Raw genomic sequence first — 17,936 nt, forward strand, 5'->3', positions numbered from 1 at the left:
TCCTGGAACTCACTTTGTAGACCAGGCTGGCCTCGAACTCAGAAATCCGCCTGCCTCTGCCTCCCAAGTGCTGGGATTAAAGGCGTGTGCCACCACCGCCCGGCTGAAGAATCTTTTAAAGACAGTGATGTAGTATGACTAACAAAGTTTAATTTTGTGTCAACCTTAGGCCAGATTAGAGGATGGAAAATTGGCAAAAGAAAATTTTAATACATTTGTAGATAGGGAAATGATGATGCTCATTTTTAAAAATGTTAAGATGTCTCCTATAAGAAACTAGCAGAATGTAGAGGCTAACAGAATAATGAGTAGAAAACAGTTAAATAAAAATGAGTCCAAGATTTTAAAGTAAGGGAGTTTAGTTAGTGGGTTTCTGAAATGATAGAAAGCTTTGCTGGAGAATTAGAGGTGATTTCTATAGGTAATTCTTGAAATTCAAAATGATATAGGTCAAGTTTATTTCATTACTAACATTAAAAGCTCCCTAATATTGCATCTTATATATTTTTTCTAATGTAGCTCCAGTAGTGATTCACCTCTGAAGATACTGTCATAATCCCTTAGAAGCGTTACCACATGAGTATTGTTCAGGCTATATAGCCTAGACCTCTTGGTGCTTCATTTTAGGCAAAGGGTCCTCTGAATCTTGGCCTCTGGCTAATGTCCCTACTTGGCTATACTTGGAGGTCTTAGTTGTTTGCATTTTATAAGCGAGAAACTTCATTACAGGGGTTTGGTTTGACTTCATTTAACAATGCCTTTTTAGTACTTGCTGTGTATACAGGTAATGTTCTGAGACCTTGGACTTTACCTGTGAACAGAATGGACAGATAATTCTGCCTTTGTGGAACTAATTTCCAGTCTAAAGGAGTTAAACACACAGAATATAGTTTTAAAAATAATGTATGTTAGAAGATAAAAATTTTGAGAGGAAAGTTCAAGAAAAAGATGACATTTGAGCAAAGACTTGGAGGAGGTGGGGATGCAAACTCTGAGGCAGTCTGAACAAAGACTGTAAGAGACTTTAGGAAGTGCTAACTGAAGTTGTGTTGGTTCCAAATGAAGCCAAAAATATATTGGTAGCCTTGGGTTTTCTGTCTTTCTACTGAAATAAAATAGAAGGCTGTGATACAGATTTTTCTCCACAGCAGGTTTTAGAAGGATTTTTATTTCTCATCCTCCATGTTTCCTTATTTCATCCCTTCCTATGTAAATAGCAAATGGAAAAGCGAGAACATTCTTGGTAGAGGGAAATGCAAGAACAAAGGTAGGACTGAACTTCAAAGAGGAAGAAGGCTTATTTGACCAGAACAGACTATTTTTGCTGAGCAGTTTGAAGACAAGTTTAGAGAGGCAAGGTATAGCAAAAAGGCATTGAAAAATCAAAGGCAATCTGCTTATAAATAAGAACCAACAGAAAACAAAGTCCAGAAGAGGTGTGGTAGTGAGCACCACAGATGGAAGGGGGAAGCAGTTTTGGTAGAAGGAGCAGTAAGTGGAAACATGGGTATATATGTGCTGTGCTCCGTCAACAGCAAGGAGCCTTTGTAAGTAGAGTAGAGCAGATGAGGGTGTGAGGTAATCCTTGGGGTTAAGAGATGATAGATAGGGCAGAGCATATATGGTTTCTCAACCTGGGCACTGTTGACATTTTGGATTAGCTGATATTTTATAGGCTAATGTGTGCATCCCCATTTTGTGCAATCACTGCAGAATGTTGGTTCCTATGTGGTCGATGTCAGTAGTACTTATGTGCCTAGATGTGAGAACTAGAAATGTTTATAGACATTGCAGTGTTCCTTGGTAGGTGTGTGAGAAGGAGGGAGGTGGTGTGATGGAGTTGCTTCTGGTTAGCAATGCAAGTGTGAGGACCTGAGTGTGAATCCCCATCACCCAAGTCAGCAGTAGAGACTTGCAGTGTGACTTGCTGTGCTCACTAGATCCAAGGCTCAGCCAGAGGCCATCTCAAGGGAGTGAAGCAAAGACAGAGCAGAACACTTGATGTTGTCCTCTGATGTACACACACGTGAGGGGGGTCGCGGGGAGAGGGAAGGAGAGAGAAAGAGAGGGAAAGAGAGATTTAAGTTGACATAAAGTGGGAAACCATCATTGGACATGACTTACCTTATATTGTAACAGTTGTTCTGGCTTTTATCTTTACAGAAGGGGAGTAAACATGGAAGTAGGAAAAGGAGTTGGAAGACTTTGTAGTAATGTAGGGAAGGTTACAGTAGCAGGCAACGCTGTCAGCACAGGGGCATGAAAGGAGTTCCATTCAAGACCTGATGTCACACAGCTAGTTATTTTCATCATACTTTAGTTTTTGCTGGATATTCACAACTCAGAGTGTTATTTATGTAATAGTGATTCAAGCAGATAAAATACAGTTGATTCAAATGATTAGGGCAGATTTGTTTTCTGAATAAATTACTTTCTCACTTAATGGTAAAGAGATAAAAGTCATAGTTATATTTTAAAAGTTGTTTTAAAATATATTTTGGTAAGTTGGGAGAAAAGTTATTTACAGGATTTCTTTCTCGTTAGCATACTGATTTTGTGTGATAGAGTCCGTCTTAACTAATTACTGCATGTGAGCAGTGAGAGAGCTGCTGTGGTGAGAAGCGCTCTTGGTATTCTGCACAGTGCCTGAGCGGTGAGTGCTCAAAACACCAGTCATCTTGCGACCCTGCAGGGAGATAAAATACAGATTGAAAAGTCAAAGCTAAGATAGCTGCTGCAAACTCAGAACCAGCAGAAGTAACGAACCTCTCTGTTTTCTCTATTGGGCTAAAGTTCACCTTGAGGTTCTTTTTTATGTAGAGGACTTGCAGGAAATTTTATGTTGATAATGTTGTTTTCATCTAAGAATTGTCCTCTGTATGAGAGGTACAGGCATATGACTTTCCAAATTTAGTGTACAATACAAAAATCATATTAATAACATCAACTACTTAAACTACTTAGGAAACCTTTTAAGTGTTGGGTGGCTGTCAGGTTGGCAGTGGTAGATACAAATTTTGCAGTTTTTCAGTTTAAAGTAAGAATTTTGTCATTAGCAGCAAATAGTTTCTCTCTCTCTCTTTTTTTTTAAAGGAAAACTTCTTTTTTTCTTAATTGTAATTATTTATTATATGTAAATACACTGTAGCTGTCTTCAGACACACCAGAAGAGGGCATCAGATCCCATTACAGATGGTTGTGAGCCACCATGTTGTTGCTGGGATTTGAACTCAGGACCTCTGGAAGAGCAGTCAGTGCTCTTAACTGCTGAGCCATTCCTCTAGCCCTAGTTTTTTTTCCCTTTATAGCAACAGTTTTATTGCATTTGTGAGAAAATGTTTACTAAACACCCATGTCTGAAAAACATGGGTTTGCAAAATGTAATTTATTCTTTGACAATGTCTTACCTGATAGAAATGCATTTTTAGTATATTCATCCCCATTATTCTTTCTCATTCCTCTTGAACTCTCTCTGTGTCTCTTCCCAATACCCCCTTTTATGTTTATGTCTCTTTCTGTGACCTGCTGAGTTTGATTAGGGTTGGTTGAATGAGCATTGGTGTGTATTTAAATAAACATGGAACATGGGCAACTTACCAGTGGATACCTTAAAGAAAATGACTCCCTCTCCCTGAGCAGCCATTAACTGCCTGCCAGTGGTTCCTCAGCCTGCTGGTTGTGCTTTGCGCACCCCTCTCCAGGCCAGACAGCATTGCACAACACTCCTCCTGATTCTTTGACTCTTATGTTCTTTCTGCCCCATCCTCACAGTGTTCCCTGAGTGGCAGGGGATGATACCAAAGTGCTCTATGGGGTTATGCCTGCTCAGTACTTGGGCCCATTAGGAATCTCTCCACTAACTACTGCCTACTATAAACAAGCTCCTCTGACCAGGACATATCAGAAGGAGTCTGCACCAACTCCTTTTAACAAGACCACAGTAAGGAATAGGTTCCTAGGGCCTGTTACCCAGCTGTGAGCCTTTGGCCAAGTTTATAGTACCATGAAAACCATAATTTTTTCTTCCATTCTAACTACTGAAAAGCGTTCTTTATAAAAACTACTTAATGCTACAATGGCTGTTTTTGGAAAGAATTGATACTTTGGTATGTAGCACAATTGCTTGATATGCATTTCCTGTTTCATTACATTGAGTAACAAAAAGATGTAGTTAAATCACAATTAACAATTATTCTGTCAAGGGCATTTTTAAGCAAAGGTGATGTTAAACTTGGTTGTTTTTCGTGTGTATGTGTATTTAATGTAATGGCTGCTAGATTAGCCTGGTGCTTCAGACTTCCTTGATTTGTACTGAAACGCCAGTTACCCACAATATTTGTATACTTTTTAATGTAAATGCTATAAAAAGGCAAATATTCTTGCTATTTATGAAAATAGTTTTGCTCTCATGGATTCCTGGAAAGGATCTCAGGAACTCTGATCAGCAAACCATTCTATGATAACTGCTCTTCTAAGATTAAAAACTAGAAAAATTTCAAGTGTGATGGTGTGTGCCTTTAGTCCCAGCACTCCAGAGGCAGAAAGGCAGGCAGATCTACATGAGTTTGAGGCAGTCTGGTCTACAAAGTGAGCTCTAGGACAGCCAGGGCTATAAAGAGATATCCTGTTTTGAAAAAAAAAAAAAAAATGGGCTGGTGGCATGGCTCAGCTTACTTGCTGCCAAGCCTGACCATATGAATTTGTGACTTTTCCGTGTGTGTGTGTGTGTGTGTGTGTGTGTGTGTGTGTATGTGTGTGTGTGCCAGTGCCACACCTACCTACAAATAAAGATTAGAAGTGAAGGATGAGACCACAACAGCAGACTCTTGCGGTACTGTATAAACCTATAGGATTTTGGAAATGGAAGAAAGATGATATTCTTCTGAGACTACTATTCAAAGTTTCCTTAAATAGCTTAGTAGTTGAAATAGATTTTTAAAAAGTTAAAAGGCTACAAGCAGATAGTTGGGTTGGGAGAAAGAAATGTTTGATGTAGTGAAAACCAACATGAAGTTCGATAGAACACCCAAAAGACGCCAAGAGACCCATTTCTTCATCTTGGACATTAGTTTGCAAACCTCAGAAGTGAAAAGATTAAATAATACTTTCATTTATTTGACTAAAGTCACTTTCTGGCTTAAAAGGCAAGATTGTGAGTATTATTTATGTGAAGTCATCATCTTTGTTTAGAGTAGAGACTACTTGTAAGTACAACTCAGCATTTGTACACATATAAATTAAGGTTGTTAACTCGGTATACTGTTGTATTTAATAAAAACACAGGGTAGTAGTAATGAGGCATTTTAAGGGACTTTACAGAAAGCATTTCAATAATAGTTTTTATAGTCATTATCAATTAATTTTGACCTTTAGTTTTTTAGTATGTTTGCTTCCTCCTATACTAGAATTTTTATTGTTTGTGATGCAAAAATTTACACTCATTTCTTTTATTCAAAAAAATTGAGAATTGAAATATTCACTGAGGCCTTGTCTCAGACACAGGGTCAAAAGATTGGTTTTAGTTTGTGATTTTACTTACTAAAATATCTTTATCCGTAACTGTGAATATTTCTAGTTGGAAATATAAATGTTCTTGAGATTTTAGATATTTTGGGAGCAATTAGTACAGAAAAACAAGTGTAGTATATTTACATTATAGTATACTCAGGACAAAAAGAACTTCTGGCATTTACTAAATGCTGACGTTTTGAGACTAGCAGTTATACAATAAGTTTATATATTACCTTTTTTGTAATACTAAGTTCCAAATACAAGACATTAAAATAATAGCCCTGAAGTCCACTAAATATTGATTACACTGAAAGTAATTTTAAGATAGAATTTTGTAGTTGATGGTCTCGTTTTCTTTGAAATATGAAGCTTTGTAAGCAAATAGTTTTTCAATAGATTATCATTTTGCCATTTTTTAAAATCTTTATTGAGTTAAAATGTTAATGCAGATGATTGTTTTAGTTGATTTGTGAGCATATATTGTGGGGTTTTCGTGGGTTTTTTTAAAAAAAAGATTTATGTACTTTATTTCTATGAGTACACTGTTGCTGTGTTCGACATACCAGAAGAGGACATCAGATCCCATTACAGATGGTTAGGCCAGCATGTGGTTGCTGGGAATTGAACTCAGGACCTCTGGAAGAGCAGTCAGTGCTCCTAACCACTGAGCCATCTCTCTAGGCCCTGTTGTTGTTGTTGTTTGTTTCTTTGTTTGTTTTTTGAGACAAGGTTTTTCTATGTAGCCTTGGCTGTCCTGGAATTTGCTTTGTAGACCAGGATGACCTGAAACAGAGATCTGCCTGCCTCTGCCTCCTGAGTTCTGGGATTAAAGGCTTGCAACACCACTGCCTGGTGAATATTTTTTATTTAATGAAACATTTTGTGGAGAAAATGGTGTATTTTATTAATAATCTCTTGTTGACTCTTTCAGGAATGGATCGTGATTATGGCCCTGGATCTTACGGAGGTCTGGCATTCAAGGATATTTATCTAAAAATTCTTCTTTTGAGTGCCAGTAAAGGTGAGCAGCATTTAATTTTTTTCTTTTTAAACTCTTATAGGGCTGGATCGTGACTATGGCCATGGATCATATGGGGGTCAGAGATCCATGGATTCCTACCTAAACCAGTCCTATGGCATGGACAATCACAGTGGTGGTGGTGGGGGTAGCAGGTAATAAATTGCTTAATCACTTGGCCAAATAATTAGACAACTATAAGATTCTGGATGTATTAAGTATTCCTTAGGCTTTTATGATACTTGAATTTTGCTGGTATTGAATACTCACCTTAAATATTTAAAGGTTCTAATTAATGGGCATAAAATTTTTCTCAGTCTCATGGCAGACATTATTTTAGGAGGATAGCATTTATCTCTTATTTCAGCGTAATAGAATAATACATTCTTTAACAGTGGACACTTTAAAAAGAACTTTTAGTTTTAGTTCCTTATCAGTCAAAATGTCCTGATGAAATGATAAAAATATTGTTAGAAATATTTATTTATGAACTATTGTTGAAAAAAAAAATGGGTTTTGTTTTTGTTTCTGATGTGGGCACTGTAACAGTAAAATAGCCTGCCTAGAGTGGCTTTACCTTTAGCCAGTCTAGCAGCTTTCAGTTTCTAAGAAACATTTAATTTTAATTTTTAAGCAAGTTTGAAGAGCGTATTGTAATAATAGAACTATTCTTTAAATCCGAATTGTTACAGGCAGCTTCTGCTTACATTCAAACACTTGTGCTTAAAAATTAGAGTGTTGTATTAAAGCCATGGACACTGCACCTTTAACTACAGTCTAGACCATTTCTGTTTTAGTGTGGATACTCTGTGAGATTTAAGTCAAACGACCACAGGTCTTAGGGTTGCTCATATTTTAGTAACTTTAAAGGGGTCTGGTTTTATTGAGATACAAAACTTGCTTCTAAATATAAACTAGACATTTGAGGTCATCATCCTTCGTAAACTGAAGGATCTGGATTCCTTAGTGATGGGCTTGAGCGGTGCTGGTTTTTCTGTGTGCTTCACGTGTGCCACTGGGGTTTATAGTAAAGTCAAGGAAACAAGCAGTTAAGTACTGTCCTTTAAAATGTCTAGATGGCTACCAGGCTTCAGAATTAAATAGTACCTTCAGTTGAATGACCTGTAAATCATTGACCAGTATAGCTTCATTTAAATGTTCTAGTGTATCGGTTACTGCCCTCTTACATTGTACTGTACATAAAGTATTTCTGTAGCTGTTATCATTCATTTCCTGTGTAATTGTGAGCTTTTTAAAAACCGTTTTAAGATAACAAGCAACTCCTGTAATCCTTGTTTTGGATTGTGATAAGTAAATGATTTGCTTTTTTTCTGTTGAGACAGCGTGCTTACCTTTTAGAGTAGTTTTATGTGATAGTTTTCTGATAGGAAATACTTTTTCAAATAATTGCAGGCATTATAAAATGTATTCTTTCTCATCTGCTTTGAAAATCATTTGTAGAGGGTTTATTATATGTTAGTGGTCTTTTACTTTTACCTTCTATTTTACATGTTCAGTCTTGTAGATTTGTTAGATATACTAGTCTATATCAGAGTGTTTAAGGACTGGCCCTGGCTGAAGTTTGGCAGAATGTCAAACTTTATAATCTGAGATAATTCCTCAGCTTTGGCTATTACAGTCAAAATGAGGCAGTTTTGTGATATAGATTATTGAGGTGCAAAGAATCAGTGTCACAAAGAACCCCCCATTTATGCAGCCTTCAACTTGTGTCCCTACGAAAAGCCAAAATATTGTAAATATTTTGTAATTTTCAGAATTAGGGAAGGAGTAAAGAAAGTTTAATTAGTTTGTAAAGTTTAGCAAATAATCTTTTCTAAGACTAGGGCTGGGCTTTAATTATTAGACAGATGAGTCTTATTAAAATAGAAAAGCCGCTAAAAGGCAGAGTGTAAAACTAAAGTTAACTGAGCTCAATTTATATTTAGAAACTGACTCAGATAGCTTTCTGTCTGGTCTCATGTTGAACTGCCCAGCCCTAATCAAGTGTGAGCAAAAGTAGAACTATGCAAACCACTATGGTATAAATGAATTTTAGTTGATAAATGTCATCTGATAACTTGTCTTTTGAATTGTCTAACATTAGTAAGCTTACTTTTGTTTTTTCCCTCACTGTGCAACTTTTCCAGGTTTGGACCTTATGAGTCTTACGACTCCAGGTCTTCTCTGGGTGGGCGAGATCTGTACAGATCTGGCTATGGTTTTAATGAACCCGAACAAACCCGCTTCGGAGGTAGTTATGGTGGTCGATTTGAGAGCTCCTACCGGAATAGCCTTGACTCTTTCGGAGGTAGAAACCAGGGCGGGTCTAGCTGGGAAGCACCTTACTCCCGTTCAAAATTGAGGCCTGGGTTTATGGAGGACAGAGGAAGAGAGAATTACTCTTCCTACAGCAGTTTTTCTTCACCCCATATGAAGCCTGCACCTGTAGGCTCTCGGGGGAGAGGAACGCCTGCTTATCCTGAAAGTACGTTTGGAAGCAGAAGCTATGATGCTTTTGGAGGACCATCAACAGGCAGAGGCCGAGGCCGAGGAGTAAGTACAACAGAATCTTTCCAGATTCTTTTCAATAGTCACTCTTTTAAACCCTTTCAAGACCATGTTTTCAACGAGAACAAACACTGTTTGTCCCAGTGTATTTTAACTAGAAGCTGAGTTATAACATTTTAGGTTGGCTGCAAAAGTTTTCCAGCACCTTAGAAAATAAGTTGCAGTGTGAGATGATTATTCATGAAGTTATCTCAAATCTCCCTTTATGAAAAAGGTGAGGATTTTAGGTTTGGTCTAAAAGGGGTTAAAAGGAGTTGCACTTTTCCTTGTAAACACTAGCAGTTTTGCTAGTGAGATAGTTGTTGGGTTATTGTAAAAGCTAACAACCCTTTTTGAGCTTCTGAGGAGGTTAAAGGTGCAATGTATAATATGATATTTATCCTTTGTAACTAAACTCTAGCAAGGAGAATCCCTGCAAGGTTCTATGTTTCCTGTTAAACTCACGAGATCAAAAGTCAGCGATAGATGAGGACTAGCCAGGTTTACGTGGTGAAGAAGTTGATGTGTATTCTAGATGGCAGAATGATTTGAGATCAATATTATTTTGGTGACTTGCTCTCTTACTGTATATCCTATTGACTTTTCATTTCCTCTAGCTTTATTGAGAAAGAATCTCTTACTTGAATATATGTTTATGGTTCCTTCCTAGGAAGTAATATTTTGCAAGTTATTGTCTAACTGGATAAATATACTAGCTTATAGGTGTTTAATTTCAGAATATAGTGTAACAGTTATGCTTTGTGGTTTGGGTAACTTGGTGATAAATTTTTACCTATTTAGGTGTATAGATTATGGGATTATGTAGTTTGGGCATATAAATGCTATCGTATATTTATATTTTTATAGTATAAGATGTTTTATTAAAGTCAGTTGTGTTTATTCTTCTTGCAGAAAAAAGTATTTTGTGAAAAACTATACTATAGTAGGGCATGTGGTTTGACTGTTGATTAGCCTTCGATCATCACTGTAGCTTGTCTTCCTGTAGGAAGTTTGCATTTTTAACAGTCACTCTTTACTTCACATAAAATGCATTGCACCTTTAATGTTTGTACTGAAGGTTTTTCTGATGTGACCATATAAATTACATGAAACATTTATGTAAATCTCACAGGTTAGGTAGATCTTTCTAGTCATATATTACTGTATAAGCAGCAGTGTTGGTGCTCCATACTGATGATTTGTAGGTTACTTCAAAGTAGTTGGAGGAGTAGGCTTTGGGTTTTGAAACTGAAAATACATTCTAGTTCAAAAATTTGGAAAAATATTTATTCTCTTCTGTGCTGTATAATCTTAGGCAAAGGATTTTTTTTTTTCCTTAATGAAGACTCAGGCATCTCTTTTGTTTGTTTCCTTGATAGTAGAACTGAGTATTCCTGTACTCTGTATTTACAGTTCTGGTCTGAGTGGACTTCTCTCTCCTTCCTTCTGTTAGCCAAGTAGATTAACTGGTAGGATCTTCGTTCTAGCCTTCACTTGTACAATTCCCATTGGGACCTTCTCTTTAGATTACTCCTCAATCTTTACCTTCTAAAAGTAAGACTAGCAGAATAAGTTTCTACGCACATGACCTCTTGGTATAGTGGATTTTGTTAATGGTAAGAGAAGAGGAAGGGGCAGAGTCATTTGCTGGTGTGACTCTTTCATCTGTAACCTTGTTTCTTGGGCTTCTGGGGTCCGACTTGTCCTGTAGGTAGGAGTGTGAGTGGCACGTCAGATGCAGTCCTTTATCTGAAGTGTCTCGGAAGCGGATGCTTGCTTGTGCTTGACCTCTCCTGCTCCATGCTGATGTTCCAGCTCATCTTCTCACTCCTGTTTTCAACAGAGAGAATCCTAAATGATTCTTTTTTCTCTAAACTACAAATATGGTCATCTTTTAAGCAAGGTTTTAGTGAAATAAAGGTTTCTTCTAAGGTCTTTGATGGGAAAACATCAAGTAGGAACTCTGAAGAGGAGTTGTCAGAGAGTTGTACAAGTGGTGACCTTCTGACAGGCACACGGTGGTGTTTATGATCTCTAACAATTTTGAATTGTAAAATTTTTTAAAAAAGACATACCCACCCATGTAATATTGGAAATTCTAATTTATTGGAATTAAGTTCATGTAATAATTTATAAAATTTGTAAATGTGCTTTCTCAGAGTGGACATGTAAAATTCAGTTACGTTCCACAGAATTTTCAGGTGAAAACTAGTAAATAGGCGACAAACGAATTGTATTAATTCATAGTTAATCTATTGACATTATGCTAATGTTTTTTGATTTCACAAATTACAGCATATGGGTGATTTTGGAAGCTTCCATAGACCTGGAATTATTGTTGACTATCAAAACAAACCTGCCAATGTGACGATTGCTACTGCAAGAGGAATAAAAAGAAAAATGATGCAAATATTTATTAAGCCCGGAGGAGCCTTTATCAAGAAACCTAAGCTAGCAAAACCTATGGATAAGATGAACCTCAGCAAATCACCTAGTAAGTAAGACCGTTGCTCGGGACCATTGCTCTGTCCTTTTAGAGCACTCTGATCTGTGGTGACGCTTAGTGTTCACACAGAAAAGGGCATGCGTTATAACTGAAAATAACTGCGAGCCCCTCATGTGGTTATTAATCAATTGTTACTATCCACATGTATGTTTGATTGTTTTGTATGTATGTATGTACGTACGTGCATACGTACAGTGGCATGTGCTTGCCACAGTGTGCATGTAGAAGGGCAGACTACAACCTGCAGCACTTACTTCTGTTATTCCGCTCTGTGGGTCCCAGGAATTGACTTTAGGTCATCAGGCATGGTGGCAGGTGCCTTTCCTTGCTCATCCATAGTCAGCCCTCAAATGTGCCTTTAAAATTAATGTGCACTGGTCAATTTATTTTTCTCTGAGCCTTAGTTACCTCTCTTTCTTGAGACAAGGTCTCACTGTATAGTTCTGGATGGCCTAGAACTTGATATATAGACCAGGCTGGTCTTGAACTCGCAGAGATTCACTTGTCTCTGCCTTCTGAGTGATAAGATTGAGGGCATGTGATATTACACCCAGCATCATGTATTTTTTCAAAAAGACCTGTAATTAACCAGTAAGTCCATGTAAAGCTCACTAGCAGTCACTTGTCAGATAAGTGCAGACAGTACCATCTATGTCATGTCCTCCAGAGCGAGGAGTATATAAAATGTCTTTAACCAGCCTAGCATGTCTATGGAGAATTATAAAAACAATTGATTCATTGAAAAAAAATTCAATTGATTTAGAGAGGGAGGGAGAGGGTGCACATGTGTCAGAGGACAGTTTGTTGGAGTTGGTTCTTTCCTTCTAGCCTTTTGGGGTTCTAAGGATAATTTGAGGTTGCCAGACTTGCATGACAAACACTATCTGCTGAGCCATTTCACTACCTCCTTCTCCCTCTCTTTTGAAAATGTGATCATGTTCTGTAGTCCTGGCTGGCTCATTATTGGCCTATAGAATCTGAGATGGTTTCCATTTCAAGGTGGTCAAGTTAGCTTTGGCCACAAATAGACCAGCTCAGGGTAATCTTCCTGCATTGGGTCCTGATCATTGGAATTATGGCTATTTGCCAGTGTGCTTGGTAGCTGTGGAGAAATTTCTACACTGCTGTAAAAATATGAACAACGGAGCATGCACTATGAAAAAGAGCCTGGCATCCCTCAGGTGATTATACTGAATTATATGACTCAGCAATCCATTCCTAGAGATATACCCACAAAAACCTACTGGTCCTCACAAAAGCACATATGTACTGTGTAGTGTTTGGCCAAGGATGAATTGTATATACAAAGAGAATACAGAATAAGTTCTTTGCAATACAAATGATGTTATATTTTTCAAACTTGTCTTGAGGAAACTATAAACTTTTTTTTTTTTTTACCAAAACAATTTTAAAATCTGAGCTTATTGAGTAGTTTCTTTTTTTTTTTTTTAAAAAAGCTCTATTTATTTAAAACATTTTTTATTTGATATTTTCTTCATTTACATTTCAAATGCTATCCCAAAAGTCCCCTATACCCTCCCCCAACCCTGCTACCCAACCCACCCACTCCTGCTTCCTGGCCCTGGCATTCCCCTGTACTGGGGCATATAATCTTTGCAAGACCAAGGGATCTCTCTTCCCAATGATGGCCTATTAGGCCATCTTCTGCTATATATGCAGCTAGAGACACGAGCTCTGGGGGTACTGGTTAGTTCATATTGTTCTTCCTCCTATAGGGTTGCAGACCCCTTCAGCTCCTTTCAGTACATTGTAGCTGTCTTCAGACACTCTGGCCCTGCTCACTTGCTGTAGAGGGGGAAGAAGAAGGCATCAGATCTTATTATGGATGGTTGTGAGCCACCATGTGGTTGCTGGGATTTGAACTCACGGCCTTCCAAAGAGCAGTCAGTGCTCTTAACCGCTGAGCCATCTCTCCAGCCCCTTATTGAGTAGTTTCATTGAAGGAATTGCTTTAAACAATAGTGACGATAGTAAGGATTCCTTCTAAAAGGGGTCAATGAGCAATCAAGCCTAGAATAGTTTCTAATTAAGTATATTTTAATTTAAAAGTAGGTGCTTATTGTAATTTTGCAATATCAACAGTGTATTTGTTTTTGAATGTTTTATCTCCATTTAAATTAAGTATTAGTAAGTATATACAATTTGATAAAAGCATGTTTTTAAAGTGTTATTTTTTCTTTTGGGGGGTACTTTCCAGATTGATTTATTTATATTTTCTGTGTATGAATGTTTTGCTTATATGCATATTTGTATACCATATGCATGAATGGTCCTCATAGAGGCCAGAAGAGGGTGTTGTGTCCCCTGGAATTGGAGTTAGGGATAGTTGTGAGCTCTCAGGAGTGTTAGGAATTGAAGCCAAGCCCTTTGGAAGAAGACTCAGTGCTCTTAGCCATCTCTCCAGCCAGCTCCAGATTTTAAGTGTTAGTATTTACTGAATGCTTCCTGTACATGGCACTAGTTAAAGAGTATACACACATTACTTGGTTTATTTTTTTTTTAAAGATTTATTTCTTATATGTAAGTACACTGTAGCTGTCTTCAGACACACCAGAAGAGGGAGTCAGATCTCATTACGGATGGTTGTGAGCCACCATGTGGTTGCTGGGATTTGAACTCTGGACCTTTGGAAGAGCAGTCGGGTGCTCTTACCCACTGAGCCATCTCACCAGCCCACTTGGTTTATTTTTAAGCCAAGCTGATGAGGGGTAGTTATGTGTGCCAAACTTTATAGAGCTGACATAACAGCAAAGACAGATAATTGGTGTCTTGGGTCAACACCCAGGAAGTGGCAGAGCCAGGTTATACTAAGGCATCTTCTGTGCCTAAAAGCTCTGCACCTGGACCTCTTTTCAACTATAACAGAGTTTGCTTCACATTATTTCCCATCATTTATTTAATTATTTTGAATGTAGTTATCCCATGCCTTGAACTTTGTAGTGGAGGAGGAACTTAAAGTCTACATGCTCCTGCCTCTGCTTCCTAGGTGCTTGAAATTATAGGCACGGGGCACTGGGCCTGATTTATTTATATTTTGTGCTATGCATTTATATATGTATTGATGGTGGGGGCTACATGTGTTCATGTATGTGGAGACCAAACATGAACATCAGGCATCTTTCTCAGTTGTTTATTTGTGGCAAGGTTTCCCACTGAACCTGGAACTTAGCAATTTTGATTTGATTGTTTGTCCAGCAAGCTCCAAAGATCCTTGTATGTCTGCCTCTCCAGCCCTGGAATGACAAGTGTCTGCTGTCCTGCCCAGCTTCTTAAGTGGGTGTTAGGGATCCTGTACTCAGGTCTTTATGCTTGTGTAGCAAACATTTCACCCACTGAGCTGTATCTCCGCAGCACCTCCCTCCCGCCCTCCTGCCTCTCTCCCTCTTCATTCATTTATATATTTGCATCTGTGGTACCCATACCTGTGTGTGCATATGCAGAGGGCAGAGGATAATTTTGGGTTTCCTGCTGTATCATTCTTTATGTCCTTGAGACAAACTCCTGAATCAGAAGTTAGACTGGTAGACTGCAAAATCCCTGACTCCTTTCTTCACACCCCACAGTGTTGTTTTAGGCACTGGTGTGACCACAGCCTGCTCTTTACATGAGTGCTAGAGATAGACCCTCCATGCGTGTGCAGTAAGCACTCCTACCCATCTCCTCAGTTTCATTTTTAATTTTAAAGAACTTTTTCTCAGGGCTCAGTGGTTAGAGTTCCTTCTGCAGAGGACCCAGGTTCGGTTCATAGCACCCACATGGCAGCCAACATCTATATGTAACTCCAGTTGCAGGTTTTGGCCTCCATGAACACTGCATATACATTATACATGTGGTACATTTGCATACATACAAACAAAAATATACATAAAATAAAAATAATTAAAAAAACTTTTTCTAATTACAGACATTTTAATCTGTCATTAAAAATAGGAAATATAGTACTAGATGCTTTGTCCAGATTAATTGAATATAAAACTTAAGAATAAGCAAAAATATGCAGATTTAAGCAAAAATACGTAGTAAATAGTTACATAGAAATGAAGCAGACATAGAAAGTCACAATGTATTAAAATGAAGTTTTTTTCCCCCCTAATCTTAGCAAAAACTGATCCTAAAAATGAAGAAGAAGAAAAGCGGCGAATTGAGGCTCGGCGAGAGAAGCAAAGACGTAGACGAGAAAAAAACAGTGAAAAATATGGAGATGGATACAGGTTTGTGGTCACTAAATCAAAGATGAGGCTTATTAAAAGGTAGATTTTTTAAGCTAGGTGCGTTTCCTAAGCATAATATCACATAGACCACATAATGAGACCCTATCTCGAAAAAGTTTACTAAAATTGGCAAATTTATTTTACAGAATATGAAAAAGTTTAAATCAACAGAGATTTGACTAAATTAATAAAGGACTGGCGCTAGGGCTGTTGGTAGAGTGTTTGCCTTCGATACACAAAGCCTTGATAAACTACTCATTACTCAGTACTGCATAAACCAAATATACCAGTATGTAACTATAAGCCCAGCACTTGAGTGGCAGAAGCCAGACTATAGTCTCGAGATTTGACTACAGAGACACTGATGTTCTCGACTAGGAAAGTTTGTGTTTTATAAGTTTGCTAGAGAAAGTTGTGAAGGAATGATGAATGAATAGGCATTGGCAGTTTTGGATAATGATTCATTGAAAGGTTATAATGTGGGCTTGGGAAGTGGGTTAGTGGGTAAGAGTGTATGCTGCACAGCACAAGGAACGGCCCGCATGCGAATCCCCATCACTGCAGAGAGATGGCGAGCATGCTGTCAGCAGTGGGCACAGGAGGGTCTCAGGGAAATTGTTCATGAACCCTCAGGTACACAGATATATCAGGGAGGCACACTGATAAGTGCTTGGTGTGATGCCCAGCACTGAAAACAGGCTGTGATAGGCAGGTGACAGAATTATTAGCCTGTAAGTAGACTGCATTTATATTAGCATGTAGTACATATATAATGATATGCTAAATAAAAAGATTTGATTAAACAACAAACTTTTAGAATCAGTTTAGACCCTCATATCCTGTGTATAGAGATTAGAAATTAAAAAAAATGTAAAAGTAAAAGGATTTTCTTCTCTAACATTTTCCGGGCTTAAAGTCAGTTATTATAGGTATGAAAGAAATGATGAGGTCTGGAAAGATGGCTCAGCAGTAAGAAGAATGTGTTGCTTTTCCAAACCCATGTTTAGTTCCCAGCTTGTTGTGAGTGTGAGGCACAGATTGGCCTGTTATTATCTTCAGGGGATCCAGTGGCCTCTTCTGGCCTCCTTGGATAGCTCCCACCCCTACCTAAATAAAAGTAAAATGGATTTTAGAAAAAGGTGAATAGATTTGACTGGGGACTCAAAATCTTTTTTTTTTAAACAAAAGATTTATTTATATTTCATGAATATGAATCTTTGCGTGCATGTATGTATATCCATCGTATGTGTGCAGCAGCTGCAGAAGTCATAGGGCATAGGATCTTCTACCCTGTGGGTGCTCTTAATCAGTGAGCCTTGTGGGCTTTTGCTCATCCACTTTGGCATGTCCTTGCTCACCTCATGTTTAGGCAGTCATGTTGGTGAGTTTTTATGGTGTAGCTTCTGACATTTCTAGGAGACACAATTTCACAACAAATTCCCCAATCCTTTGGCTCTTACAGTCTTTCCCCTTCTTCTGCAATGTTTCTGAGACTTGGCAGACTTAGGTTTGGCAGTTGTTTGGGGACGAGGTTCCATAACTCTGCATTTTGCTTGATTGTGGTTTTCTGTAGTGGTCTTTGTGTGTTGCAAAGCCAGGTTTCCTTTATGAGAGGTGAAAACTGCACTTACCCATGGCTACAAGGACAAGTGTTTTAGTGTACTTGGGCCTTGTGTTGGTTTGGTAAGTGGTGGTTGTAGGTTCTTCTTCAGATCTAGGACCTCACTAGCCTTCAGTAGTTGGCTAGGTTTCTAGGATTGGCCATGATTCTCTCTAGTTGAGTAGGTCCTAAGTCCAATTAGAGAGCTATTGGTTACTGCCGGGGTGTGGGTGCCTGCTGCATTTAAATATTTGTCTTTCTGGGTCTGGGGTAACTCACTCAGTACTTTTTTAAAAAACAAAAACAAAAAAAACTTTTCATCTATTCACTTGCAAAATTGATGGCTTCATTTTTTCGCAGCTGAGTAGTATTTCATAGTGTATATGCACCATATTTGTTATCCATTTGTTAGCTGAAGGACATTGAGGTTGTTTATATCTCCCAGCTACTATGACTAGAGCAGTGAACACATCTGAGCAATTATCTGTGGAGTAGGATGTTGAGTTCTTGGGGCCAGGAGTG

The 17,936-nt window shown here is 38.1% G+C and overlaps 1 protein-coding gene across 4 annotated transcripts in view; it reads left to right on the forward strand.

The window, feature by feature from the left end:
- Positions 1-17,936, forward strand: part of Znf326 (zinc finger protein 326) — a 38,996-nt gene that overhangs the window by 3,398 nt on the left and 17,662 nt on the right. For 2 of the 4 annotated variants that reach the window (XM_021162275.2, XM_029477582.1), the window contains exons 3-7: positions 6,443-6,478; positions 6,573-6,684; positions 8,677-9,082; positions 11,372-11,570; positions 15,703-15,814. In XM_021162275.2, coding sequence (XP_021017934.1) covers positions 6,443-6,478; positions 6,573-6,684; positions 8,677-9,082; positions 11,372-11,570; positions 15,703-15,814 — 865 coding nt within the window. Of the gene's footprint in view, positions 1-6,442; positions 6,533-6,572; positions 6,685-8,676; positions 9,083-11,371; positions 11,571-15,702; positions 15,815-17,936 lie in introns of those variants that run through there. The other 2 variants (XM_029477584.1, XM_029477583.1) reach the window with 2 other exon arrangements.

The sequence above is a fragment of the Mus caroli genome, chromosome 5 (assembly GCF_900094665.2).
Source record: "Mus caroli chromosome 5, CAROLI_EIJ_v1.1, whole genome shotgun sequence".
Lineage (NCBI taxonomy): Eukaryota > Metazoa > Chordata > Mammalia > Rodentia > Muridae > Mus > Mus caroli.